The sequence below is a fragment of the Salarias fasciatus genome, chromosome 14 (assembly GCF_902148845.1).
Source record: "Salarias fasciatus chromosome 14, fSalaFa1.1, whole genome shotgun sequence".
In the NCBI taxonomy this organism is placed as follows: Eukaryota; Metazoa; Chordata; class Actinopteri; order Blenniiformes; family Blenniidae; genus Salarias; species Salarias fasciatus.
The window spans coordinates 26178692-26206675 of NC_043758.1; the positions used below are offsets into that span (position 1 = coordinate 26178692).

Below are 27984 nucleotides of genomic sequence, written 5' to 3' on the forward strand. Positions count from 1 at the left end.
CAGTAGCCCTCTGCCTGCTTCCCGTTGACAATGCTCCGGTCCGCCGTCCCGCGGCTCTGCTCCTCCGCCTCCCCTCTCGACACCGTGCGGATGTTTCGTGCCCAGCGGGACCTCCGGCTCTCTCTGTCAGTGAGTACCGCGCTTATTCCCCGTTTTTCCCCCTTTTCCTCCCTTCGTTTCTGGCTCGAACAGCTGGATGATTTTCACCCAGTTTACAGCCTCTCTTTGTAGGACTTGTTCCCACCTCAGGGACGTGTTTTACTGTTGCAAAAATATAATTTTTTTCTTCCACTAAAGAATGGGAATAGATGGGAAATGTGTTTGTGGTCCCTCACCGAGGCCTTGCGGTAACCGTCCGGAGCCCCGGGGGGAGCGGAGCGGGAGCGGGGGTCCGGAGGAGCCTGCTTGTGATTAGTTAGCTGCGGGAGCTAGCGCCGCCGCTAGCCCGCCAGTTAAAGCCCGGTTAGCGGCTCCAGGCCGCTCCTGACAGAGGGGACGCTCGCTTAAGCTCGTCGTTAAAGTGCTTTGCGGCGGAGGTTTTTTTTTTTTTTTTTTTTTTCAGGGCAAAGTGTGACAGCTGCGAGCGGCTCAGAGTACCGTTAGCAGGTTAGCAGAGCACATGCACACAGGGGCAGCACGAAGCTGAGCCACAGCCACCAAAACAAACTGATTAATTCTTGATGTGGGCCACTGAGAGGCAAAAACTACACCGCTTCCAGACTGTCCGCTCCTCATCCCACATCGCAGTGCCGTGGTTCTCCCTCACATCAAGTTTCTTCATTTTACTGTGGACCTTCTCGAGTATGATTGCTGCAAAAGCATGAAATTCCATGTGGAGGTTCAGTAATCTGAGCTTCAAACTGGAAGCAGATGACAGGAAACATCCACAGAGAAGATCCGGCTGTGAAATGTTTACTAATATCTCCCGTGGAAGTTAATCGTTGATTAACTTCAGGGATTCAAGTTTTAAGTCAAAATGCATCGATTTTTGTCGCAGATAAGTTTTGAGTTTACAGAGGAATGTATTGAAAACTATGTCTATTTACACAGAAACGCTGGAAACAGTGAGTTTGCATGGCAGGTCAAGATTTGGGATGTTGGTTGTTCTTCTAATGGAACCACAGATATGCGTGCAGAGAACAATATTAGCGGATTTCCCGCTGTTTTATGGAGAAGGAGAACAGTCAAAAAGTTTCACCTTGGGAGTTTTCCATTTTGAGTTGTCGCAGTTAACACTGTTGTGACTCTGAACGTGTTATTGTCATTTTAGAATATGGGCTGAGTAGTCCTGGTCCTTGTGGACCACAGTCCTCCCTGTTTTATCTCTCTCCCTGTTTCAGCACACCTCAGTCCCATGTTTATTTCTTCATCACACTTGTTAAAAAGCCCAGTGACAAGCCCTCATTGCAATCAGGTGTGCTGCAAGTAGAGACCTAAAACATGTAGGACTGACCTGAATGTAACTGCTCCATATTTTTTTATTTTTCATTTTATTTATTTGTTCTCATATTTTATTACATTGCACAGTTCCCATCCTCAGTGTTTCAGAAATAATGACTTCAGGAAGGACAGCTTTATTCATCCAATTCATTTGTAGCTTCCCAGTGTACAGTCATGCATACTGACCATGTACTCACTATTGCATACAGTCAGTCAAGTAATCCCTCCATCGAGGAAACATATTTAAACATGCTTCAGAAAGAGCTCCGTTTGATTGCCCAAATATGTTTCCATGCACGATGCATGGAAACAAAATCTATTGCATTTCTGTGAGCGTTTTTCGATTAATTATATTGCAAGGATTGTCACTGCAATATTTCTAAAATATCTGTATGCCGTGCAGCCTTACTTGAAATACAGGTTGTCTCTGGAAGTCCTCAGATCTTTCGTCTAAATCAGAGCCTCCGACTTGAAAGAGATGACAGAAGAGCATCCACAGAGGAGGATCTGGTATCTCTAGGAGTGTGTGTGGAATGTTTACTGACATCTTCTGTGGAAATGATTCTCTGATCTTCTTTGGGAAATAAAGCTGTTCTGCATGTGCGATGAGACGGTTTGGAAATTAGAGCCGATGTTTGACGAATGTGCTGTCGAGCCTCGTGTGTATTTTCGGGCTGACTACTGGTATCTGAGAGGAAATACGTGCAATATTGGCCATTATCAGTGTTGGAATAATTATTTCTATTGTATCTAATAGGGCCTGTAGAATAAATGTTACAATTACTACAATCTTTCATTGAAGCAGAACGTGCATAGTTTGTCAAAACATGCATGAAGCACTGTACAGTGTTGTGCATTACAAGGAGTTGTTATAAATGGCTTAATGTTAACTTTACATTTATTGTTTATGCAGCCAGTCATCTGAAATCAATTTGACATCACTGGTTAAATCCTTGATTACTTTTAAAATCGCTTCAAGATGGTGCTGCTCAGCACTGTTTCTTATATTTTGCCTCCCCCGCATAAAAGCAGCCATCCTATGTGGTGATTTCACTCCTGAAGAAACTTGATTTCGAGCAGTGCTCGGCAGTAATAAGCCTTCCCCTTTTGAATCAGTTCTGAACTAAACCCTAAAATGTGTTTAAAAAAATAAATAATCCCACTTCTAGACATCTGGCTTGTTTTTGAGGAACAGATCTCGTCCATTAGATCCAGTCCAGTTTAGAGAGAAGAGTTTTTGGTTAATTTATGGCGAAACGGAGGTTTTCTTGGGTGATGACACCTGAATAGGTTTCAGTTTTGCAGCGTGCAGTCTCGCGTGTCTGCCGCTGCTGCTCGATCTGGCTGAAAGTGACATGATCGGAGCACTGGAGGGGAACTAAAACAGTGAAGTTGTAGGCTGAGACTCAGTGGAGGGCGGTTGATGTGAGCAGGACTGAGTGTGGATCAGTGTGATGGAAATGTCATTGCCCGTCTCCGTCTGTGTGGGCGTGCATGAGCTGTGTGCGCAGCCGGCTGTCTGACACCATACGAGTTGTCTGCTGTATTCTAACACACTGGGGGAAAAAAAACACTTTGCTCCCTGCAGAAAGCATGTAGATTGTATGGAAGCATGTACACTAATGTGGGAACACCAGAGAGCTGCTGAGAGCTTTGACTACATGCATTTGTGTTATGACACCATGTGTTTCCTCGAGTTGTCGCTCCTATATGATCAGCTAGGGCTGCACGATTATGGCCAAAATGATAATCACGATTATTTTTGTCAATACTGTAATCACGATTATTCATTACGTTAGGTAAAACATACCTTTTTATTGCACTTTTTTTTTTTTAAACAAACAAGTCTTCAAATTGAAGACGTGCGTCTTCAGCACTTCAGCGAAGTCGGGAGTGCATGCGCACATAATCGAAGATGTTTTAGTTTGAATCTAAACAACTACTTAGGACCATTTCAATGTTGTGAACGATCGCTTTTCCTTAGAAACTAACATATAGAAGCACCGACTGTAAGTATTTACAAATGTTTGACCAGACCTGAAAAGTGCCGGATTATGACTTTGGAACCTGACCACCTGACAGCTGAGCGACCGTCACCTGCTGCATCTTGAGAGTAACACAATGATCACTGAACAACAAGATGAAGATAAAACAACAAGATAACAGTAAACAGCCACGCTAAACCCAGAAATGAAACCTACCAGAACAATGATTCCCTCGTTCCCTCCAAGCCGCCGCTACGCCGCTCAGATACTGAACTGTCCGTCAATAACAACTTTTCCCGTTCTGTCCGAGACGCTCAGCGTTTAAATCTTATTTACACAGAAGTTGACATCGCGTCCCGTCGACTGATGTTTGAGCACGAAGGAATTGTTCAAAGCCAGCTAGTTCGTCAGTGGCTAAAAGCTAAACTAACAGCTGACTGAGACACCGCGGTGGCGTCCATCAGCAGACTACTTTTACGGAGTGTCCCTGAAGGCAGCAGGAGCTGCACGGCTCAGGTTGTTCACTGAATCAGAGGGTTTCAAGGTGTTTCACAGGTAATGAAGGTGGTTTAGGAGGAATTGAATACTGACAGGTTAATGGACGGTGCTACTGCCTCCGTGAAGCAGTGCCTCAGATTCTCAAAATCGTATGGTGGGCCAGATATTGTTGTTCACAGGCCAAACGTGGCATTGGGCCACCAGTTGCTGACCGCTGCAGTAGATGATGCTCCTTTACGAGGCTCTAGTGGCTCCTCACCTCCAGATGCCTCAGCACTGTCACTGCCTGCTGCTCTTCACATCGTACTGTCTCATAGTTTTTTCATTTGACGCTGCTGCTGCTGCGGGTTTTGCTCGCTTGCTGTTGAGGCAGCGTAATGATGAGGCCCTAACCCCGGTCGCCCCCTGGTGGTTGGCTGAATGTTGGATTTAGAAAGTGCTTGATTTGACACACAACACAGCTCACTTTTTCAATTTTAAAATCGCGACGATCATCTAAATTTAATCGCGGCAGCCAAAATCGTGGTCGTGATAAAAATTTGATTAATTGTGCAGCCCTATGATCAGCTATGATTGTTACTATATGCACTAACTGTTCACAAGGCATTGCTGCACTTGTGACTATGTAATTCTGGTTTAACAGCAATGATCTTGTGTTAATATCAAATATTAAAGTATTATTATTTTGGTATTACCAAAATAATCGGCAATCACAATCTTGATGGTGTTTTCTTTGTATCAGTCTGGTCCTGACCTTGATTCTGTGGTCAGTTTTGGTAGAAATTGGTTTTACGGCCTGAATCCCATTTTACACTGGATGCGGAATGGATCCGGTACGGATCCGCAGCAGAACCATTGCCTCATGCAGCAGCTTTATTTCCACCGGATGCATTTTACTTGCAGCTTGATGCACCCAGCAACTGTGACAGAGTCGTAAGTGGTTTGACAGCGAGTCTGTTTTCTCCGCATGCGGACTCAACATGCAAAGGATTGGATGAAAGATGGTGGCCCTGTAATACCACCGGTGACCGGATGCCGGTCCTCCAAAATAAAAATTCCCCCTTGCACTCCTCAGCACACACGATACGCGTCTGGTGGAGATAGTAAACCTCCGCTGCAAAGCTCCAGATCTGTTCCACATCTAGTATGAAATGGGCTTAAGGCCCAATTTACACAACATTTTCACGTGAAAACAGAAAAATTTGTTATTTTGGGTGTCTGTTTAGGCAACTTTGCTTGGAGCCACTAAAAATGCAACTTTTTGAAAATGGCTACCAAGGTGGAGCTTTTTGAAAATGCTCCGACTCTGTCTGCATGGAGATGAGAAAAATAAAAAGTTTTGAAAATGCTGACAATAGTGGAAATGAGCTTGACAGGAAGTTGAGGTGAAAAGTGCTCCCAGTAGCACATTTATTTGGAGAACTAGCCACCAATGGTTGGAATTTCTAACTGAAAATAGATCAAATTATCAATTAGAAATCCATTCCATTTTCGAAAATAGATAAAAATTTGAGAAAATCAGCTTTAAAATAATGGGTGACTCTTTCAAAAATCTGAGGCTCTGATTACACAACGTTCAAAATAAAAGCTCATTGTATTTGTGTTGCTTCAAAAAAATATTTACACAGAAAAGCTGAAAACCATGTAGTTAGCATGCCAGACCATGAGTGGGCATCATTGCTGATTTTTGTAATGAAACCACACACGTGCACGCAGAGAAGAATACGTTATAAACATTAACAATGGCGAGTACATGGACATTTTCATAGCCCGGCGACGGACTGACGTTGAACTGCTTTTACAGATATCTCAATAATAAAAACTACCAAGTCCCAGGAGAATATGGACTGGAAGTGCTGCTAGGGAGGCCGCCATTGATTTTACTGTCTGTCTACTCACGCATGTGCAGGAGAGCTATTTGCCATGACCATGGTGCACATGTGCAGTTGCAGCATTTCAGAAAAGCTGCGGTTTCCTCTGCATATATGGAGACAGAGGTGAAGCGCCTCTAAAGAAAGGTTATTTTTTTCTCCATTTTCACGAAAACAGAATCAGAGCATTTTCAAAAAGTTCCACCTTTGGAGCTGTTTCTCAAAAGCTACATTTACAGTGGCTGCAAACATCAGCACAATGTTGGATGATTTTACACGCAGATTTATTTAAATGTAATTTTGGGAATTGCACACTTCTGCAACAACAGAAAAATATTCCTTTTTATTTTCATGTGTTTTATTTGAGTTATAAGTCAAATTGAACAGCCTATAACTATAGCATATCTCGGGGTGCTAGGGGAAAAATTGCTTTGTTCTTGAGTTTAAGAATTCTTTTATGTGCTGGATATAGGTGTGTAAGTGCGTCCATACATGCCTGCAACAAATGTTTCAGGTAATAGAAAATGCAACCTACTTTATAGACACAATAATACAGCCAGCTTGGTGTTCGCAGGTCACGGTCACAAACTGAAGCTGCATGAATGCAGCAGCAAGGACACGAATCTAAGGCGACGCTGGAGTCAGGATGATACTAGCCGTGATCGGCGAGCTCTGTGAAGGCTTCATGTGTCGCGAGCAGCAGGCGACAGGGCAGCGATGGTGTGGGAGAGCATGTGCTACTCCAGCAGGGGAGGATGCTGACTGGCAGTGACAGACGCTCTGCACAACACGGCCAACAGATTTGTTGATGTTAATAGGAGAAGGAGAGAAATGCATCAGTTTCACACTAGTGGGACAGAGCCGACCGTGGCGGGACGCCACAGTGTTGAGCCTCATTGGAAATGTTGCACATTTCTTGTGCATATCTTAGGGCCAATAACCTCTGTTCATCTAGACTTTATAACAATACTCACAACAGGTTAATTTCTTTAGCATAAGGAATACTTGCAGGTTTGGTGTTGTCATACTTTTTGTGCAGCAGTAATTGCATTTGCACAAAAACAAGGGAATCCTTATAGAATTTCTAAATATATCAAATATGTAAATATTCTTGAAGTTTTTCCTTCATGATGAATGTTTTGCTAAATCTGTGCCTGTAATGATACTGCATGTATGTCAGCAATGTGTAGAAAGGAAAATGTTTGCATGTTAAAAAAAAACAACAAAAAGCTCTGCCTTAAAAGCGAGGTTTAGATAGCCTCTAAAAACGGAGTAATGGCAACATGTAGAGCAGAACATCATCTAAATGAGTGCAGTTAAATCTGAACGTTTTAAGTATGCACTCAGAAAGCTGTAAACAGAAATCAGTCATTTGAACAGAAGAGAATCCTTGTTTGAAAATGAAACATATTTCTTAGTCTGTTTATATGAATAAGTTATTAAGTTGTTTCATAAATAAATGTTTTAAAATATTCATATGGGGGCCATGTTTCCCATTCCTAATACACTTCAAAAAGATATACGTTGAAGTATTTGTACAGGACGATAAAAGTGACAGGATTGAAGCTGATATCTGACTCGGCTTTAAATGACAGAACTTGATGCTGGATCACAACTGAGTTTCTACTGTTTGTATGATGAAAAGCTGAACTGTTCATCAGTTCACTGGGTTTTTTTGGGTTTTTTTTAGCATGTCTCATTCCTCCCTCAGGGCTCGTAATGTCCACATCAAAAGGTTTTGATAGATCAAGCTATTCATACAAGCATCCAGCATACCAAGAGCCTTATTAATTGTATTAAACATTTCACTTGAAGCTTGAAGTGACTTGTTCCTGCCATGGCTGCATTGGTAATGGTCACATTGTCAGCAGTCTCTCCTGTCTTGGCACAGCACCAGTCTAGTCTGTTGAGTGGTTGATGTTACTTTGTTATCTAATATTAAAGGAAGAGACAAACATGAATTATTTTGACCCTTATCAAAGTAGAAAAAAAAAGTGATTAAGTGCACAGGCGATGCTTTCCTGCTGCCAACAATTCCTGTGGCGGAAATGGTCCAGAACACAGGAGGAAGCCTACAGACCACCGGAGCTGTGATTGGTCTGCTCTGCTATGGAAAACAAAACTAAAATTTACAACACCACTGTCAGATTGCTCATTATAGCTCTAATTGTGAAACTTTTAAGATGGCTCAAACAGCAAAAATATTGTTGAAATAAGCTTCGTGTGCATAGATTATTACAATGAACCGCAATGCTGCGGGAGCTGGGTGTGCACGAGAGCTGTCTGGCCTCCGTGACTCTGTGAATCCTGTAACGTGCGCTATGGATGCAAATAATACAGCAGCGGAATGAAGCCAAACGCCACAGATGTTGTCGTCCTTTCCTGAAGGAGGAGGGAAGAGCCCCCCTTCAACCGCCAGCTGCTGCATTCAGGCTCTCACTGTCCACAGTACAGTATGTCACAACATGCAGTTTCAAACATGGAATTATGTCATTTGCTACAACAACACAATACAAGTGTTGTTTGTATCCTGATAGGTGGCAGTAGTGCTATTTTTAACCTAGCTGTTACTAGATGCAGTGCAGTTTTTCTAATTTCGAAATTAAGAACCATGTCCAATGAAGTATTTGGACTTATTTAGTTTAGCTGATCAGTATGCACTCTTGTTATTAGGAAGATGCTAAAATAGGAAGGAAAACACATTTTAAAGAATTTCCTCCAATGCCACATATAGTGGTATGAGCACAAATGTTTTCCACATACAGTTAAGCCTTCATTTGAGCCCTTATTGTAAGAACCTGGAACATCTGGCTGTCCTGCAGCAGGATATGATCTCTTTTTTTTAATTTACATCTGGTGCAGCTGTAGGATCCCACGACCCTGTCTGCATCCGTCTAAATCCTGCTCTGTACATGCGGGAGAGTGTGAAGAATTTTTTCTGTCTTTAGTGACCAAAGTCATTGTCAATAGAATCATGTTGATGATAAAATGAGAACGTACAGATGCAGATATTAAAATAATGAACCCATTTTGCTCTGAGGAGCTTCAAGTTACGGGCATTCAGCTATAAGCCAGTATTTCATAATTTTCTCTTAAAATTTTTTAAAACCAAGTATTGGCCACTCGCCATCCTTTCCCGTTCCTTCACTTATATTTTCTTTGTATATTGAGCTGAAATGGTTTTATGATATGAAAAATGACTCAAAGGTGTTCTTGGTTTATTCCTGTATTGTTGATGGTAAGAATCAATCCAGTGTGTAGTTGCATAGGGCATCATCACAGCTCTGTGGCAAAACTAACGGTGCTCACCTCTTGTGAAAAATGATCTTGCATGTTCACGTACTTTGGTTTACAGCTACTGTAAACACCCTTCTCCTCTCAAATTTATTATGTTTGTCGGGCATGCAGTTGCTTTCACGCAGCATTCAGACCCAGCAGGGTTTGGCTGCAGCTCCCTTCAGATGAACCACAAACTGCTGCATATTCATTTTCCAAAGGGTTGTATTGGCTGAAGCGCTGATGCTTCCACCTGTTAAGACATTGGTATTGCACACACTGTAAATTGTCACACAATTTTTTTTCACCTTGAGTTTCAGGTGGGTTTAGGCATCTCAAACTGTGCTCAGTTCATGGCATGGCATAAAGTCAATAATTCAGCTTATCAGATCAAGATGCCAGAACAAAAAAAAACAAGCAGATATTCAATTGCCTGCAGTAATGACTGACAGCTTCTGCCAGAAGTGCGAGCCACACTCAGACCAATTGGATATCGTTAATCCAGAGACACTTGGAACCCATTTTCCCCATTTTCTAACGCGTTTGTAGATGAGATAACTAATCCTAATGACATTATTTTATTAGTCGTCTGAAAAATGATTCACCCTTAACATCCCTAAAGTGTTCTAGCAGATCATGAGGCATATGGGTGTGATCCACGACTTGCTTCAGGCTGTAGTGACACTTGTAGCTGGTTTATGTGAGGACGGTCCAAAGCTGATATCTGTGTGTTCGCCGGTCCGAGGAGAGATCACACAGGGCTTTTTTCTTCTGGTTTGCCAGTAAGCAACTAGCTCACACACGGTCTCTCTGAGGACAGAGAGCCCTGGATTGTAGGCTAAATATAGTGTGGTTCTTAGGTGCAGATTAATATGTTGATGGGAAGATATCTTATGGGAGCAGAGCCAGGCCTTGCTTTTATACACACACTATCTGATCTCATTGTGTGGGACAACAAAGCAGAGAGAGTTTACAGAGTAAGAAATATTTGAAAGTGTCCACGAAAACAAACTCTTGGTGTTTCGTCTGTAGTGCTGTATTCTCATCCCCCTTGTTTCTCAGTGTCCCAGTGGCTGACTGGTGCTCCACCGACATGTTGCTTCATGACCAAGAACACACATGCAGTGGTCCCCTTTAGTTTCTCTCTACTGCAACCAACATTCACCCAAAAAAATATCAGGTATCAGTGCAGGATGCAAAGTAAAGAAATTGCCTCCTGAGGCAGAATGAAGACGTACTGAAACGTTAACATGATCATCAAGTTATGATGCTTCAAGCACTAAAATAAACACACAGAAGACTCTCCCTGGCAGTTTGTTGTGTCTGTCAAACATTTGCAGCATTTCTCTAAAAGCCGACTTTTCAACCCTTTTAAAGGGCGACATTTCTTTTGCAGTGTAGGGAACTGCGCGTTCTGTGATCGCACACATAATTTTACTTTTTTGTTTGTGTTTAGTTTTATTGACCAAACATTTCGGTGAGTGTTGACCGTCGGGAGATGACTCTGGATCTCCAGGTGCAGTTGTTTCGTCAGCTGGGAAAATTGCGTTGGGTGGTTCTGTGAGGATGCAACTTTGTTTTGTTGTTTTATTTGTTCTGTTGCCACCACTTTCATGTAAACTGGTTCGTCCGTGTTGACGGGCTCACTTCGGTTTGAAACCGAAATATTACCACACTGGGGCTCATATTTAGCTTTGCAATCAGCTTTTTTTTTTTTTTTTTTTTTCTCGTGATTTCTACTGCGGTACCTCGTGCCGCTCCCTATTCGCTTGTGTGCTTGTGGCTCCACAGAGACAAGAATCCCACATTTCATAAGAGTATTCACTCCATTCATTGCACTTTGAAACAGATGCGGTTGCAAAAAGCCACATGACAGTGAAGCAGCACCTTGTACATGAATTACAATAATAAATGAGTAATATTTTCAGTGCTGACTAGTCACAAGTTGGTTGTCTCCAATTGCATAAGGGTGATTCAGTTTATTAAAAATTCTGTTTGATAGCTGCGTCTATCTGTATCCATGAACGGTGTCTGGACGCTTGTCAGCAGGCTGTACCAGTTCTGGCTGCACTGCTTCCTCTGTGGAACTCATGCAGTGTGGTAAGTATTGTTTTGCTAGATATTTGCCAGCAACACCTGTATTTAATTGTGGACTGTTACAGTGAAACAGATCAGTAGTCTGTATTTTAAAACTGACACCACTGATCCTTCCTGAGATGGCCTTGGAGGATTTTTCTCTCCGTTTTGAGTTTTAACCTTGTGGAGCCGATGAAAACAGAGCGCTTAACATTTGCGCTTTAGCTGGAACACAATGCTGCAACATCTGGCGAGCATTAGCAGTTTGACTTCAAACGTTTCGGCCGATCGGTGTCGAATCAGTACCCGAGTCGAGCCCTCCCCTCCATCCCTGCCCCGCCTTTTGAGGAGTGAGCTGCATTTCAAGTCGTTCTCTATCCGACCTCATTCAGGGCTTCTTGTTTTTTCATACGCACACAGAGCTCCAGTGTGGCAAGGAGGCCAGGCTGCTCCGGCAGACATCTTGTTTACATCAAAGAGTCGGGCTCTTTAGTAAATGGGAGCCTGAGAGAGGAGCTGTTTATAGGCCGTGGACGGGGCCTGGCACTGCCATGTGGCACTGGGCAGCCGCCAGCCACAATGAACCCCCAGTGAAGCAGGAAGGAAGGGGAGGTGAGGGAGAGGGAGGGATTCCAGATTGATGGAGAAAACATTGAGAGCAAATTTCCTTTTGAATATCGACATTTTTGTGATTCCACAGCTTTGCTCTGTTCACATCTGCTTCTATTCTACATTGTCATTCTGGCGAGTCTCGTCTCGGAAAAACATGACATTACGAATCACTTTTTGTAAATGTCATGCAGTGAAGGTCCTGCCAACTGGGATGAACCTCCAAACTGCACCTCGCCTGCATTCAGCAGCATTGAATCCATCTCAGTTAGGGATAACACATTTGGAGAGCTCCTTGTTGCAGCGGCACACTGCACACTGATAATTTATGAAGATTCTTAAGAGACATCTGCTTCATCCTCATTCCACGGCTGAAAAGCTCCGACATGTCTTCACTCTTCCTGGTGATAAACTGCAGCTCATTCACGTCACTGCGATCAGTAAACTGTGTGCAGTCGTCACAAGATTCGGGAGCCGAGCTTTGCTCAAAGGAGCGCATCATTTATTTTTATCCTGAAATGTGGATCATGACATACATTCACAGTTTACGCTGCTCACTCAGCTCTGCGTGGAGTTCACCCAGAGAGCATCCAGATCGCCCACCCACCCACTCAGCCGGTCGGACACCACTCGACCCTTTCTAAATGCATCCAAGACATCCTGTTCTCATCTTACAGTCTCCCAAAAAGAAAGAAAGAAAACATATTTTCTTAATTCCCCTGGGGAAATTATTTCCTCTATATTTAATCCGTCCTATTCAAAGTTAACCTCAAGTTTGAATAGCAGCCCAGATAGCTGCTGGGGGTCAAGGGCCTTGCTTTAGGACTCAGTGGGATTCAAGCCTTCTGCAATAAGTTTGCTTCTCTAACCTTGAGGCCACCACTGCACAAAAAGAGGACAAAAATAAACACAGCAATAAACTAAGGCTTAGTATTAACCTATTTTAGCAAAGGCTGTCCATCTAATAGTAATGTTAAGTTTTATTTGTATGGCATTTTTGAAAATACCAAGATATAGTCCCGGTCTCCTTCCATAGTTCAAGAAAACATACATTTAATGTTGGGTGTTGATTCCAAATTGCCTGAAGTGTGAATGTGAAGTTTCTGTGTTTGCCCTGTGTTGGACAAACCCTGCAGCCCTGAATTAGATTTAGTGGAATAAAGATGGACGGATGGAGTAAAGTAATGACCAGTTTCACTCAGGCTTTGAAAACCACTGTGCAAAAGCCAAGGAAAAACTGAACAGCTTCCGGGTCAATCCCAGACTCTGTACGGTGCACAAGAACTGAAAAGGCTTTTCATTGTCTTGAAATGAAAGTATCTGCTGCCCTCACGGTGTGAAGTGAACCTCAAGCGAATAATCTACGGTGCGTGTTATTTTTGTGAAATCACGGCGGCCTGCTGCTTGATTGCAGCGTTTCAGAACGGCCCTGAATATGAGTGTGTTTCCAACTGAGAGGAAAATGCTTGACAATGGTTCTCAAAAACAAATTCATGTCTGTGCTGAAAACATAAAAAGCAGTTTTATAAATGAATAAATGCAGCTTATATGGATTTGACACCAAGCACTGAATCAAGTGCGGTAGGTGTAGTCAAAGAATGTTGTGCTTTTGGATTTGTTCTAAATAACAGCGTTGTAAAGATGTCGCCTTTGCTCCCACAGTGTCGTACCTTCGTGGTTGTGCCATCTGCGGTCTTCACTCCCAGCTGAGAAGCAGTTCTGTGATTCAACTGTTGGAACTTCATTCTATTTTCATTCCATTTCCAACTCTCTGCCTCTGTGTTCTCTCTCTAGGTGACAGCTGTGGTGTAGCTATGCATGTTCCCGGGTGGATTTTGACTCTCGTCTCCACTTGATGACAGGACCGTGGACATTTGACTTGTCACCACCTGATTATTCCACTTCCTGCACTCGCTCTGATACTGTTAACCATGCCAGATGCAGCACAATAACGAGTCGCGCCGGGGGTTAAAAACTCCAGTTTTTCTAATCTCCCATCAGACGGCTGCCATATTTGTGCGAGCATGAGAAACTGAGCAGAGACGCAGTAAACACAAGCCAGACTGAAGGAGCCGAAGTGCTTGACGGGAAAGAGGAGCCATCCTCTCAGCGGGTTGGCAGCGCCTGAGGCAACCAGGCCCTGAGGATGACGAGCCTGTTCAGGCGCAGCAGCAGCAATGGAGGCTCCAGAAGCAGCGGGAGTGGTGGCGGTGGCGGCGGCGGCGCCGGACAGGGACAGCTCAACAACAGCAGGCCCAACCGGCAGGTCCGACGCCTGGAGTTCAACCAGGCCATGGAGGACTTCAAGACCATGTTCCCCTCTATGGACTACGAGGTGATCGAGTGCGTGCTGCGCTCCAACAACGGAGCCGTGGACGCCACCATCGACCAGCTGCTGCAGATGAGCATTGACGGACAGGGCACGGATGACAGCTCCGACTCGGATGACAGCATCCCGCCGGAGGTCAGTGGAAAAGGTTGAAGGTCGAACAGCAGTTCAGTTATTATTGACGACCTCGCCAATGCTTTCATCCTCAATTCGGACGGTTATCCATAGGATCAATCGGGGACTTAAATGAACTCATTATTTTAACCTTAAGCATAATCAGAGTGGAAGTCAAGGTACTGAGTCATACCGTGTGTTCGCATATTTCTCTTTATAGTTTAAAGTGATGGCATTTCTTTAGATCGCTCACTCTTGTGTCCTACCATGATCAAAAGGAATGCTCCTTATAACTGGTAGTACACATGAGTGTGTGGTATTTGTTTGTGTCACCGTTGACCCTGTGACAGCCTCATGAACTCTTCACGGTAAAGTTAATAATCCAAATAATTCTGATGTTAGCTTGAGTTGACGCCCTTACTTTTAAAGAGGGAAAGCTTCTGTCCGCTCAGCTGCTGCTCATCAATAATGTCTACTTATTTTCACCAAGGATCCCTGGATGTCATTCATAAGGACCTCAACCTTGTATAGACGAGTATATCCCTTTCTTATGTCTTTTAATTGTTTAATGCTGAGGTGCACAGAAAAGTCTCAGCAACCATTCGTTTAAAGCAAAATGTGGAAGAACTCGGTTTTAAGACTCACAGCAAAAGGTCAATATTCTCCAATGAATGAGTTGTGTGTGTGTGTGATTTGCTTTAATGCTGCACATCTAACAATCCTCCACAAGTTGAGAATTGATAATATTGACCTTAGTTATAATCTAACGGTTGAAACTTGGACATGTATTTTAAAATTCCAGACATGTCTGAAAATGTTAGTTTTGTCATCACTTTGATCACCTGTCCGAGCAGCAAGTGCAAATCCATTGAATAAATTGCCTTTTTCATTGGACCCAGTGTACATGTCAACCAGAGACCGCTGTGAGCAGCCGGCGGTTTTGCCTTTGCTCCTGTGGTGCGTCATCCATGACAAGGTTAACTGGCTGCTCTGCTCGCTCCAGTCAGTCACGGCACGTTGACCCGGGGCGTCATGCCCAGTTAGAGGTGCTGCTGACCAAAGCACTCATTGATTTTGACTTTAAGCTCATATTTGATTGCAACCTCTGCTTTAAACTGTAATGTTTTTCCTATAATCCCTTTTGTATCATCTCTCATAAGCAACATATTTCATTTAAAAAAAAAAAAAACGTGAGTTTACAAAGACAGAAGGAAAAACGGCGATTATATCTGAATCTTAGGAGGAATCAAATGGAAACCCATTATTTTAGAGATGCATTTGTCTCCACACATCTAAATTAAGGAGCTGGGAGGATGCCAGCTCTGCACAGCTGCAGCTTACAGACTTTGAACCAAAGTCAATAAAACAATCAAAATATCCAAAAATAGCAGGTTAAGTTTAAACCTTTGATAGCTGAAAGCTATTTAAATCAAAAGACAAAGATGTGGTTTGGGACATTGAAGAAAACAAGTCTTTTCTTTTGCTCTAGATTCTGGAGCGGACTCTGGAACCGGACAGCTCTGATGAAGAGCCACCTCCAGTTTACTCTCCGCCCACATATGACATGCACATTTATGACAGAAAATACCCAGAAGCCCCACCGACGCCTCCACCACGGTAAGCTCAGCCAAGTGATCAGACAGCTTCAAGGCTGTTTCGGGGAATAAGTCCAGATTTTTAGCGCAATAGTGGAAACTTTGCATGCAACCACAATGAAAACAGTGAATCAGACGTGAGTTCCAAGGATAAACAGGCATGGATCAACAACGCTGGCCAGATGGGAGTAAATGTGCTCGTTGGCAGCGTGTGCTGTGAGCTCCAGTGTGGCCGGATCAGGACCTTTCTCTTGAAAACACTGTCATATAAATGGGGCTTTAGCATGTGCTGCACTCACCCGTAATGGTAGTTCTCATTTTATCAGGTGAAACCTGAGACCGTTCATCAGTATATTCAGCCCTAATGAACTTCACTGTGGCCTGAGTGAAGCCCTTAAAATACCTCAAAGCATGAATCATTCCCACAATTACAATAAGCAGTGAAATATTCATAACATCTTGAGTTATTTAATAGAAATGAAAGCTTCAAATAGCAAACGGATACAGAAAGTTAAAGCGTTCAGTAAAGCAGCTGTGTGACTGTGATCATTCACATTTAGAAAAGTGAACATTTGCACTCTGGCAGTGATACATTTCCCTCTTCCAGCAACACTTTCGGTCCTCTTTCTTGACAGGTTTCAGTCTTTAAGGCTTGATTGATCTTTCACTCATTAGTACTGAAGAACAAGGAGGTTGTGGGTTTGTGAGGATTTAGGATCGGTCGATATTTGCTCCTGTCAGTGTGGACTGATGTTTTCTGTCTCCGGGTCTCACACATTGTTTTGTGACTGGGCAGTGATGGTTGTGGATTAATCGTAAGATTTGCTAACGTCTCGTGCCACGCCATTTCCTCCAGTTTTGAAGCCCAGCCACCTCCAGGTCACCAGCAAGTCCGAAGCTACAAAAACTGGAACCCGCCTCTCCTCGGGAATCTGCCCGACGACTTCCTGCGGATCCTGCCACAGCAGCTGGACAGCATCAAGGTGAAAATATTGGGGTTTTTTTTTTATCTCTAATATGACGTGTCGGGGTCATGTTAGCTGCAGGAGTTTGCAGAGCAGCATTATTGTGTAATAATAACAGCAGTGATGAATGTGACAGTTTGAGAAATGCGCAGTCCGAACAATATATGACCTCTTCTCTTCTCCCCTGCAGAGCTCTCAGAGCAGTCTCTCTCAGCCTTCGTCCTCCTCCTCCTCGTCAGTGTCTTCAATAAGCCAGTGGACAGCTCAGTCCGGCTCCGCTTCAGGAGCCGCGGGGACTGCCGGAGGTGCCGGTTTGACCGCAGCGGCCACAGAGCAGGACAAGAAGCTGAAGCAGTATCTGGAGGACGAGCGCATCGCCCTGTTCCTGCAGAACGAGGAGTTCATGAGAGAGCTGCAGCGCAACCGCGAGTTCCTCATCGCCTTAGAAAGAGGTAATGAGCCCAGCCGTATCCCAGTGCGCACCGGATCTTAGTTCCCCTAAATGTGGCAGTGTAAAAACACTTACCCCTGGAATCCTCCGGCTCGGGTTACACTGCCGTACAATGCTTCATGCCCGCCACATTCCACTCTTCCAAAAATACACTTCTATTTTTAAAGGAATCACGAAGACTCACAGCTATAGGTCTGCTCAGGAATATTGACAGTGATTCAGTTTTATAGTTTGTCTTTGATCAAAGTGAAAGAAGCATAAAAATTAGGAAATCACAATGTTTTGATGTTTTAACAGGCTTCTAATACTAATCCAGGGATACATGCATTGATATCCCGATAGCAATACCACTCATGAAGAGTCAAGTCTCTTCGCTCTCCTTCACAAACCGTCCTGGTGAGACCCGGCAGTGGACACTCTAGATGTCCCAGGTCTCCCGGTGGGATCCAGGGGTCACGTTTGAGTGAGTGTAGATGCTTCATGAGTATATTGAAGAGCTTTCAGGTCCTTTGAAGGTTGCTATCATAAAGCTCCCTGCGGAGTTATTCACCTCTGGCTGTGCAGCTGGTTCTGCATGAGTCTGGTTCTTCCTCACATTGCAGGCAGTTCGAGATCAGTTCAGATCAGTGGTGCTAATTATGTGTGTCTCTTTCCAGCTCTTGTCTCAAAGCTTTTCATACAGTTTAGTCAGCTTGCATATTTCATTGGTAGATTTTTTTGACAGTCTGAAGAAAGTCCCTGATTCCAAACAGCCCATATAACCTGTAAACTGCAACATTCTTACCAGTTGGATGTCCCTCCAGTTTGTTGTTATTAATATTTTGGTACACATGCACTGTTTTAATGCCTTCACAGCCTTTTGCTTTTATACATTGCCTTAATGCTGAAGTCTCTGGCCCTGTTTACATGATAACATTTTCAAGTGAAAACAGAACACTTTTGTTGGGTTTTGTTTCTGTTTGCTTGACGATGGGACTTAGAGTCACTGAAAATGTAGCTGCAAACGCTCCGACTCCATCTTCATGTAAATTTGTCTACTGCACATGTGCACCGTGGCTGTAGTAAGTAGTTCTTCTGCCCATGTGCAAGCAGATCAACAATACATGACCCCCAGTCCATAAGTTCCTGGGATTTGATAGTTTTGTATTTGCAAGTCACCTGGAAAAACAATCCAACTTTTTCATCTGTCCGTATGAATGTCCTTGTACTTCCATTGTTAATGTTTCTAGTGTGTGTGTGGATGTGTGTGTGTGGTTTTATTGCAAAAACAACCAGCAGCGCTAACTTGTGGCCTGGCCTGCAAATATGATGTTTTCAGGTGCCGTGAAAATGAAAAACTTTTTTCCTGAAACAACATTGCAGTGGTTTTGACTTGAAACGTTGTCGAGTAAACGGGGCCTTACGCTCGTCTCTTTGGAATTTCTTTTGTCTGAATAACGAAACCGGGCAGTCACACAGCTCGTGCTATGAATGGTAACGCTGCTCAAATGTGAAAAGTGAACTAACAGTAGAAACAGGGCAGGATTTTTCCTCTCATCAGGTGTGGCCTGGTTGCACTGGCCTGACCCAGGGTCATTTCCCATCAGAGGCGGGACTGGCCGTTACAAATACATTTTCCAAATGACTGCTAACTTCATATCCTGACAGCACATCCTGCACTGTGCGCTAATTGGAGCTGCAGGCCAGAGCTGAGCACAGTGCAGAGATGCATCAGGTCTGTAATTGAACTGAATGGAGAAACAGTTTGAGAAGCAGAGCCGAAACACCTGGAATCATCACGAGCTCTGTCATCAGCTATCCTCTTTTCGCTTTTCTGCCTTTCTTTACTTGGACAAAATTAATTCCAGATGTCTCCATTTGTCAGAGTCTTACATCGCAAACCGTAGAGTCCAGGCACCTGCTCTCATTCTGTACTGTTTCTGCTCAGAGGTCCCGAACCACACTCCTGGTTTCTCACTTGAATACATACGGTCAGGTTTTGTGTTTTTGAGGAAAAGTGACCTCTTCGGCCCTGGCTGTGCACCAAAAACCTTGAACTGTGTTCCTGTCTCGGCAGAAGGTGGTGTGGTTTAGCAGCAGGGTCATGGCGCCATCACTCCAGAGCTCATCACATCCTGCTCATAACATCTGCTCTCTGTTTTTAGATCGCTTGAAGTATGAATCAAAGAAATCAAAGTCCAATCATTCATCTAGCATGGAGAGTTCCACAGGTAGATATCACTCATCCTGCTTCCTCTGCCGTGCTGTGTGTGTCTCTGTATGTATATATATATATGTGTGTGTGTGTGTGTGTGTGTGTGTGTGTGTGTGTGTATGTGTCTGTGCTTCCACTGTGATTCTTGTGTTGTTAGTGGTGACCCTGGATTTCTCAGCCAGTGTGTGTCTGTGTGCAGGGGAGCAGTACTCGGCGGCCGCCATGGAGGCCGCCTCCGACGACGCCCTCTTCAGAGACAAGCTCAAACACATGGGGAAGTGTAAGTCCGCGAAAAATGCTTCTTCTGTTGTTTTTTTTTTCCTCTCAGTGCTTGTTGTTACTGGTTGATGCTAAACTGACTCATGCTTGTTCTCGCCTGCAGCGACGAGGAAGAAGCTGTTTGAGATCGCCAGGACGTTCTCAGAGAAGACAAAGAGGAGGAAGTCTAAAAGACGGACGCTCCTCAAGCACCACTCGTATCCTTTCTGTTTTTAGTGTGGTGTGATGACAATTGAACCAGTTTCCAGAAATATCCAGTGGCTGGCGGTTGTCTTCTAGTGTCAGTTGTGTGTCACAAGTATATTGTAAAAACTTTCCACTGCTCACAGAGTCAGAGTCAAGTCAGGAGTAGCTCATTAAAACTAGTTAATTATAAATCAGCCACATTTCTATTAAAAGCCATTTCAAACACAGCTCTTCATTTTTGAATTCGTTTGCACGGTGGTGGAAAACTACAGCTACAGTGATTTATAGAATTCTTTATTTAATACAGCAAATGGAAAACTAGAAATAATATTTACAAAACAATAGAATAATGTGTCTGAATTTTCTAGACATTCAAATATGCAATAGTTGGATAGAAAGAAAAATCAGATGTGATTTAGATTTTTAAGCTGTTTTGCATGTTTTTTGCTCAAAAGCTATGGCGCTTTGTTCTTTTTTCACAACTTGATTTTTCTTAGGTTATTTTTAAGCAGGTTATACGAGTATTGATGACCTCCCAGACATTCAGTGATATTGTTATTACAATGGGGAGATTGACCTTTTAAAAAAGGTTTTGTAACATTTTGATGACATTTTAAACGTATAAATTGTCTGTTTCCACTTTAAACATTGATTAACAGTCTTTTCTGGAGGTTTTAAGGACATGTGAACTTATTTGAGTAGGTTTGAGTTTCCTTTAAGCCATTTTAACCACCTTCATATTTCCTCGGACCTACATATCAGTTTTTTTAATATGTTACTGGTTTTTGGTGGCTTTATTTAAGGTGATGAGGAGACTTTTTCTTAAGATATGGTATCCTGGTTTTGATTTTTTTTTATTCAAACAACTCGCAGAGCGTCTTGTTTCCATGGCGACACAGAGAGCATCATGTAACTTGGTGCACATCCTCCCTCACATCCTCCTGTTTCATTGTCACTCTTTAATTGCTTCCTCACTGTTTTTTTTTTTTCCACCTTTGATTTGATGATGCAACTGAAACCCATTTTGATGTTTGGTTTAATAAACACAGCTGATGCATCGTGGGAGTTATCAAACCAAATATCAATGATGCATTAAATTTGGATTTACCTGCAAATGTTTTTTTATTTTCTCACACCGTGTTTGATCCTGTGGATGATCTGGACTCTGGTAATGCTGCAACGACCAGTGTGACACCCCACGTGCGCCGCTCTGTCTTCCTTTTGTCCGTGCCGACTCGTGCACTCTGACATTAAATGACTCCGTAGAGGATACAGCGAATGTTTTAGAGCTGGCAGTAAAAACATCTCGTAAAGCTGCACCAGCTTTTTTAACAACAACCTTCACGTTTACGACTCAAACTTGTATTGAACACTATTGCTGCCATTCTGACGGAAATGGGCTTAAACATTAACTGAAGTGTGTGTCTGTCTTGTTTTTCTCTCTGCTGCCAGCATGAAGCAAGAAGCAGCTGTGAAGAGGTGAAGCTTTCCTCTGTGCGTGTTTGCTCTAAACACGTGTGAGACACACAGTCAACAGTCCCTTACACGCATGCCAAATTGAGTGTTTGGAAAGGAGTAATCATAGCTACGCTTTCTTGAATAAACACGTCTTGTAGCTTTGAGGAAATTCAGGAACAAGATTTGATTTCCTTAAGTCAACTCCTCTCCAGACTGGGCACAGCCAACTCCACAGCCAATCTCCTGGATGACGTCGAAGGAAACCCCTGTGGTAAGAAAACATGTGGCGTCATTAAAGTAACGGCAGTGGAGTCCAGTGAGCTCGCACGAGGTCTCCCCTCTCTTCATAAAAAAAGTGGAAAAAGCAATAATCAGTGGCTAGCATCCTCGCCTCATAGCGAGAAAGTCGAGAAAGTCTGAGACAGGTTTACATGTTCTGTTTTTCTGTAGATACTTAGATTTCCTACCGCAGTCCAAAAACATGTATTTACGACTAAATGGTGGCTTTAAATTTTGTAAATATGCAAAGGAAGACAACACCCAGTACAGGTTAACATTTAAGGACAGTTAAAGGTCACCATTTAGCCTCACATGTATGTTTTTAGACTGTGGGATTAAACTGGATTAGCTGAAGCATGTGTTTGAAGATGATGTGTTTGGATCAGGGGTGTCGAACACAGTTTTGCTCAGGAGCCACATGTCATCCACTTTCACCTTGAGTGGTTTAAACCAGTGATATAGTGCCCTAATAACCTTTAAATTTGAACTTCACAGTTTTTCTTGGTTGCTGCAAAAATCTGTTTTCTTTAAAATTTTGGTTGGCGGTTTGACAGGCTGGATTGGAGCCTCTTACAGGCCAGTTTTGGCCCACGTGCCTTATGTTTGACACCCCTGAATTAGAGGATCAGTTTGAAATGAAAGAGAGTTTTGATACGTTTGTGTGTCTGTGTCCAGAAGATAATGGCCAGCCAAGAAGAGCAAACACTCAGGAAGAGACAGAACAACGCAGTGAGCCTATATCATGGTAAGATCCTGCTTTGGCAAAAATCTGAACATGCACGCACACACACATTTAAGTTACAGACTCACACAACAGCAATGCCTGCACACTGTCCTACAAGGTACCTGAAACCAGCTATCCTCAAACATCTAAACACACAAAGAACCAGTCATCCGTATCTCTCTCTCTCCGGTTTCAGAAGGTTTTATTGTGTCCCATTCAGACGTTTTAATGTCTGAATCACATGTGATGTATGGCGGAGACTTTGCACGGCACTAGAATAGATTAGAAAGTCACAGCCTGAGTTAGAGCCCTGGAGCGCTGATAATGCGTAGGTGCCAGATGCATGAGGCAGCTGGAAAACAGCTTTGGTGGGTGTGAGTGTGTGTGTGGGAGGAGCTGATGTGATCAGCTCCTGTGATGTGTCCTCTCTCTCGGGGGAAGGAAAATATGTGGACTTGAGGTGGGGTACTTTTTCAGGCTTCGGCCAGCTTCTAAACACAAATATAGTCGGGGCGTTTGCAGGAAGTTGAGAGACAATAGGTTATGTAAGAACATTAAGAGGGTTAAAATCTAGAAATATGTCAGCACTTCTGGTTTGTTCCACCCAAACCTGCAGGGTTTTCTTGTTGTTGTTGGTTTGAAGCTGACAGTAAGGCCTTTGTCGAACACAGCAATCCAACCTCGACGTTGTTTTCAGTGTTTCTGCCGTTTCAGTATGAACAGACGTCATTTTCAAAACATTGCTGTGTGAACACCAAACTTCTCTGAAGCAACGATGCCTTTTAACTTGAAATGTTAGGTAAGCAGGACCTAAAACAGGCCAGGCAGAAGGTTGAGTTCAACCTGATGTATCATACATTATTAAAAGGTAGATTTGTTTTGGGTTTGATTCACATTCTGGCTGGAAACTCATAGAGGAGAGACAGAATGATGAGAATTCAAACAAGAAGAAAGGATTTCATTTCTTTTAACAGAGAACTAACTGACCTGAGCAGTCAGCTATTCTCACTCTGGTTTAATGAAAAACGTCTTATACCGTCTTGCTTATCGCTGGCTGACAATAGTTCTCCTTGTGACTGTTCCCATCTGCAGATAACACAATTTGAGGAATGTGTGTGAAGTAAAAGCATCGCAAATCACAAAGATACATTCTAATCAGTGAACGTTCAAAGTTGCAACCTTCAGAGTGTAAGACTGAAGCATTTATGATGAAAGCATGATTTTGTTCGCACTATCTTACTGATAGCAAAGCAGCATCAACCTCCAAGCTCCATTAAGAGTGAAATGATCAAAACTTATGTTAAAGGCTGCAGAATGCTGCATTGTGGGATATGCGTTTTCAACATTTCCTGTATTTTACAACAACTAGCATCAATAAAAATGGTCCTGGTGAAATTATGTTTATTTTTGTTTATCATTCAATTTATTCAGGTTTTCTAAAAATACAACAGAGGGAAAAGTTAAATATGGCCAATAGTCCCTGATAGAAAATCACTTCAGAAATGTTTCATCATATCTGATGACAGATTTTATTTATTTATTTATTTTATCCCACAGAGTATTGAGCAGGTCAGCAGATGGAAAAACTCTCGTGAGCTGAATCATGTGCATGTATGATCCAGAAATAGGAGTCGCAAGTTGCACGTTTTAATTTTGTCTGTGCCAGCAAATGATTTTATTACTGAGCACACGAGTCAAATAAAATCAGAGTTTAGGCTCTGATTGACTCTTAAGGTTGGACTTTGGAGGTGTTTGATCTAAACCCTCCCATCTTGACTTTGGTGGTTGCAGCTCAGCGAATAGCAAGTTGTTGTCATCAAATCCCAGCGTTTGATTGGCTCGATCTCCCATCTCCCCCTGTCCAAACATCAGAGTCTCCCTGAGCAAGAAACTGAACCCAAAAATACCCCCGATGGAAGGCAGTCACCAGCTGTCGTCACTATCAGCATGTCTGTGAATTAATGACAGTTTAAGCCACACTCGACTGCTGAAGCAACAGAATTTGATGCAGAAATCCAATCAATTAATCATTGATTGGACTTCTGGAGGTTCCAGGAACTGGACTGAAGTAGCAGAACCAGCACGCACACCTCGCCCCTCTATTACCTTCATCTGAGAACAAAACCCAGCCTGGAGGCTGGGTTTGTGTCATAAAATCATAGTATAGTTTTGATTTAACCTAATGTTGTCGTTTAGTTGTTAAGATGATATTAACTTTGGTTCATTTCTGAAAGGATCCAAAAAGTTCCGATGACTGACCTCTGCTGAGCCAGGGTGATGCTGACCTCTGGGTTGGCCTGCTAAAAGCTGCCAACCAGGCAGCTCTTTATTTAGAGAACGAAAGTCAACAGTGTGACACACACACACACACACACCTGAGGGTGAACGAAAGTGAATCTCCTCAATACTCCTTAATTGCAGAAAATCAGTAACTAAACTCCTGGAGCTCAGTAGTTTTATAATCGACAGTCACTCACAATCACAATCCATCTTCATCTCCTGGGTGTGCTCCCGTTGTTAATGTTTATAGCGTATTGGTCTCTGCGCGCACGTGTGTGGTTTCATTACAAAAACGATCCACAGTGCCCAGTCCTGGCCTGGCATGCTGACTCCATCGTTTTCAGTGTTCCTGTTGCGACTGTGTGCACCGACATCTCTCTCCTGGAAGGAAAACATGAAACCGATGCAAGTCGGGCCAAACTACATGTCACTTTTCTTCAGTAAATCCACATTCAGGAATCTGTATTATGTTAAATTTCTCATCATTCTGTTGAAGAGAAAGCTTCTAAATCAGACACGAGCAGTCTTTTGATTTGTTTATGTTTGGGTTAATCAAACCCTCTTCTCTTCATTTCAGATCCCACTGTGCTGCATCATATCACCGTCACACGGCTGGTGGGGGCTTCCCGGATCCTCCTGCCCCCCCAAACCGGTCTCATCCCACCTGAACCCTGAGCAGTGAGACCCCCACCACCGCCACCACTACTCTCTCCTCCCCCCGACCTGTGGAGAGGACCTGGACTGTTCCCAGCACTGGGCTAACTGTAAATGCATCACCTCTGTATTATAACACTTCGTTGATATATCATTTTAAATGTAAAGGAAAAAAAAAGCATTAGTCCTTCCAGTAGATCAGCTTCCTTTAATCCACTGAGAGGAAACACTAGCTTAGTGAAGACTTTCTCCCTCGTGTTCCCCCTCTCGTTGTGTCCAGTAGCAGACTGTATGTTTCTGAACGGACTCCCTCAGGCCGGGCATTTCCGATCCAAAGTGTGCAGATGCCCCTTTATACACTAAAACATATAGAGCTTTTTTACCATGTTTTTCTTAATCAGATTGTAATATTTTGCTGTTGTTGAATGTCGGGGCGGAACTGTATTTCCTACACGTCTGAATATTGTGGCCATTGAAGCTGTGGCCGCCCTCGCCCGGCCACGCCCGTCCATCGCCATAAGAACCGCCGGGTCTCCTTTCAAGGACTGTTTTTTTTAAAACCATGAAGATGGAGTTTGGAGGAGGTTTCTAGTCTGCTTGGTTCGGCGAGGTGAAACATTTCCGACTCGTTTTGGGATTTATTTTGCAGCGCTAAACCGTATCGTCCACAGAGGTGCTCTCAGAGTAAATCCTAAGGAAATTTCTGTATTTTAAATTGCTTCAAATCATAGATGAAGTGAATGTTGTCTGTGAATGCTGCTTGTGGAAATCAAGCACTGACTGACGTTACAAAGGCATCATCAGCCAGTTAGTTGGGAAGATTAAATTAATTCAACGAGAAAATGTCGTCCAGCAGATATTTTGTTTTTCTCACGTTAACCTGAAAGTTGTTGAGTTTTGGTGGCTTAAAACTTGACTAAACTGAAGTATGATTTTCGTCCAACCCAATACTTCCTGTTTGTAGACATACCCAAATAGTTTTCATGCATCGATAGACGAAGCAGAATTGGTAGCTAAAGCTAAATAAACAATGTAATTTTGGCCAAAGGCAAAACTAAGCAATTCTGACATCAGTTGAGTGGAATCACAGTTATATAACTCTGTTTTGGTCTGTAAATGCAAACATTCAGTGAGTTCAACTCAGACAGAGTTGTTTGCACTTCAGATAACTTGAACTTGATTGGTTTAAAGTCCAGCTGCATAAAGAATGAGTTCCTCCTCTCATGGAGTCTGATGTTCAAGCTAAAACCAAGCTGAATGAAGATTCCAGAGTGTGAAGAAGTTTCGGACGCTCCATGCCAATTTTCTTCGTCTGTTGTGAAGAAACAAAGTAAAGTACAAAACAGTTCTAAGTCACCATCACTTCATTTGATCATGAATGACATGGTCTAACTACTGGCTCATCATTTTCAATTGATTTTCATAGTTTAATAAGAAACGATATGATTTATTCCAAATGAAATCTGAATCAGAGGTGACTAATTAGTAGAGAACCACTGGAACAGTTTGGTGTTGGAATGTCCGGCGATCTAAAGATGTCAGATGTTTAGAGTATGAGTTGATCTTCAGAGCCTATTTTGATAGAGCGAAAAGGCTGGAACTCCCCTCAACCTTAAGTTCGGCGAAACAGCCGTAGACGTATAAATGATGTTCTTTCATTTTTTGCTCAATGTCAGCTGGTTTCCCTTTCAGCTTCCATGACCAGTGAAGTGTGAGGTGAAAATGGATGGACGGACTAACTTTCCCTTTTGATCAACGTCTGCAGAGATTGGCCACAAATAGCTTGGATAAAGTGGATGTGAGTGTTTGAGAAGTGTTGGGATAAAAGAGCTAAAAACTGATTAGAGAGTGACAGTGAGATTGAAAAAGTCTTGTTTTTTTTTTTTTTTTTTGAGGATTAGCTGTCGTCAAATGCAGTTTTAAACTGATATTATTTTTAAGTCGCAAAGAAGATTTACTTCCCAACCAGTTTCTGGATAATCAGAATGTCTTTATGGATTTTTGAGGTGTGACGGCTGATTAATTTGTTTAACCTGTAAAAGTCAATACAAAGTCTCAGTATCTTGTCATTTGTTGGACTTCAATGAACAGACACCGTTTCCATGACGATCCACCCACTAATGTCCTTGGGCTTACCTCTGGCGTCCGGAGGTTCTCCGCTCCATTATTGTTCTTTATCTTCCCGGGCGTTTTTTGCTGGTGGATCGTGAGACTCGGCGGCCCTTCATGAAACAAAGAGTCCTCTCAGATTGCCTCCAGATGTGAAGAACTACCTCCTCCCGCTTTGTGTTTGTTCTGATTAGCCGGTTCTCACCTCGCCTTACCGAACCAAACTGAAACCTGCCTCCTGGAACACTTTGCTAATATTCTGCCAGGTTTCCACGACTCCTGCACAAAGCCAAAAAGACCATTTCTTTAGCAAGACGTCACGGAGACGGGATATATCACTCAGAAGTACTCAGCCATATCTTTGAGGAAACCCTGTCCTTGTTATCTGGCCTCCTTCTGGAGGAGAACACGTTTGTAGATGCCAAACCTTGACGAGACGAGAACGAGTGTGAAGCCGACGGGAATAAAATCCATTAAAAAAAATCATTTTCATGAGGTTTTCTGGCCTCCTCTTTATGTTTCCATTTGTATGTGTAGATGTGAAAGTAGCATGGACAAAACTAGAAGAAAGTCTGATGTGAGGAGGAGAGGAACCCAGTATAAAGAAGTGTG

General features: G+C 43.0%; 1 protein-coding gene across 4 annotated transcripts; it reads left to right on the plus strand.

Annotated features, from left to right (window-relative positions):
* Nucleotides 1–27966, plus strand: cuedc1b (CUE domain containing 1b). Of its 4 annotated transcripts, none has more exons than XM_030108934.1 (12): nucleotides 7–133; nucleotides 1066–1068; nucleotides 13557–14219; nucleotides 15688–15815; nucleotides 16650–16776; nucleotides 16949–17210; nucleotides 19354–19419; nucleotides 19603–19683; nucleotides 19786–19879; nucleotides 21539–21597; nucleotides 22281–22350; nucleotides 25187–27966. In XM_030108934.1, coding segments are annotated over exons 3-12 (1206 nt in total). In that variant the 5' UTR covers nucleotides 7–133; nucleotides 1066–1068; nucleotides 13557–13901; the 3' UTR covers nucleotides 25188–27966. The 4 variants fall into 4 exon arrangements, with proteins under 4 accessions (XP_029964795.1, XP_029964794.1, XP_029964798.1 ...); XM_030108938.1 differs by having other exon boundaries at nucleotides 22284–22350; XM_030108935.1 differs by lacking the exon at nucleotides 1066–1068 and having other exon boundaries at nucleotides 1–129; nucleotides 13550–14219.
* Nucleotides 27967–27984: the final 18 nt, after the last annotated feature.

Coding starts and splice junctions, on each gene's coding strand:
- cuedc1b (XM_030108935.1), top strand. CDS start 13,902: ATGACGAGCCTGTTCAGGCGCAGCAGCAGCAATGGAGGCTCCAGAAGC. Junction 17,211..19,353: donor CCTCATCGCCTTAGAAAGAG/GTAATGAGCCCA, acceptor CTCTGTTTTTAG/ATCGCTTGAAGTATGAATCA. Junction 19,684..19,785: donor GCTCAAACACATGGGGAAGT/GTAAGTCCGCGA, acceptor TCTCGCCTGCAG/CGACGAGGAAGAAGCTGTTT.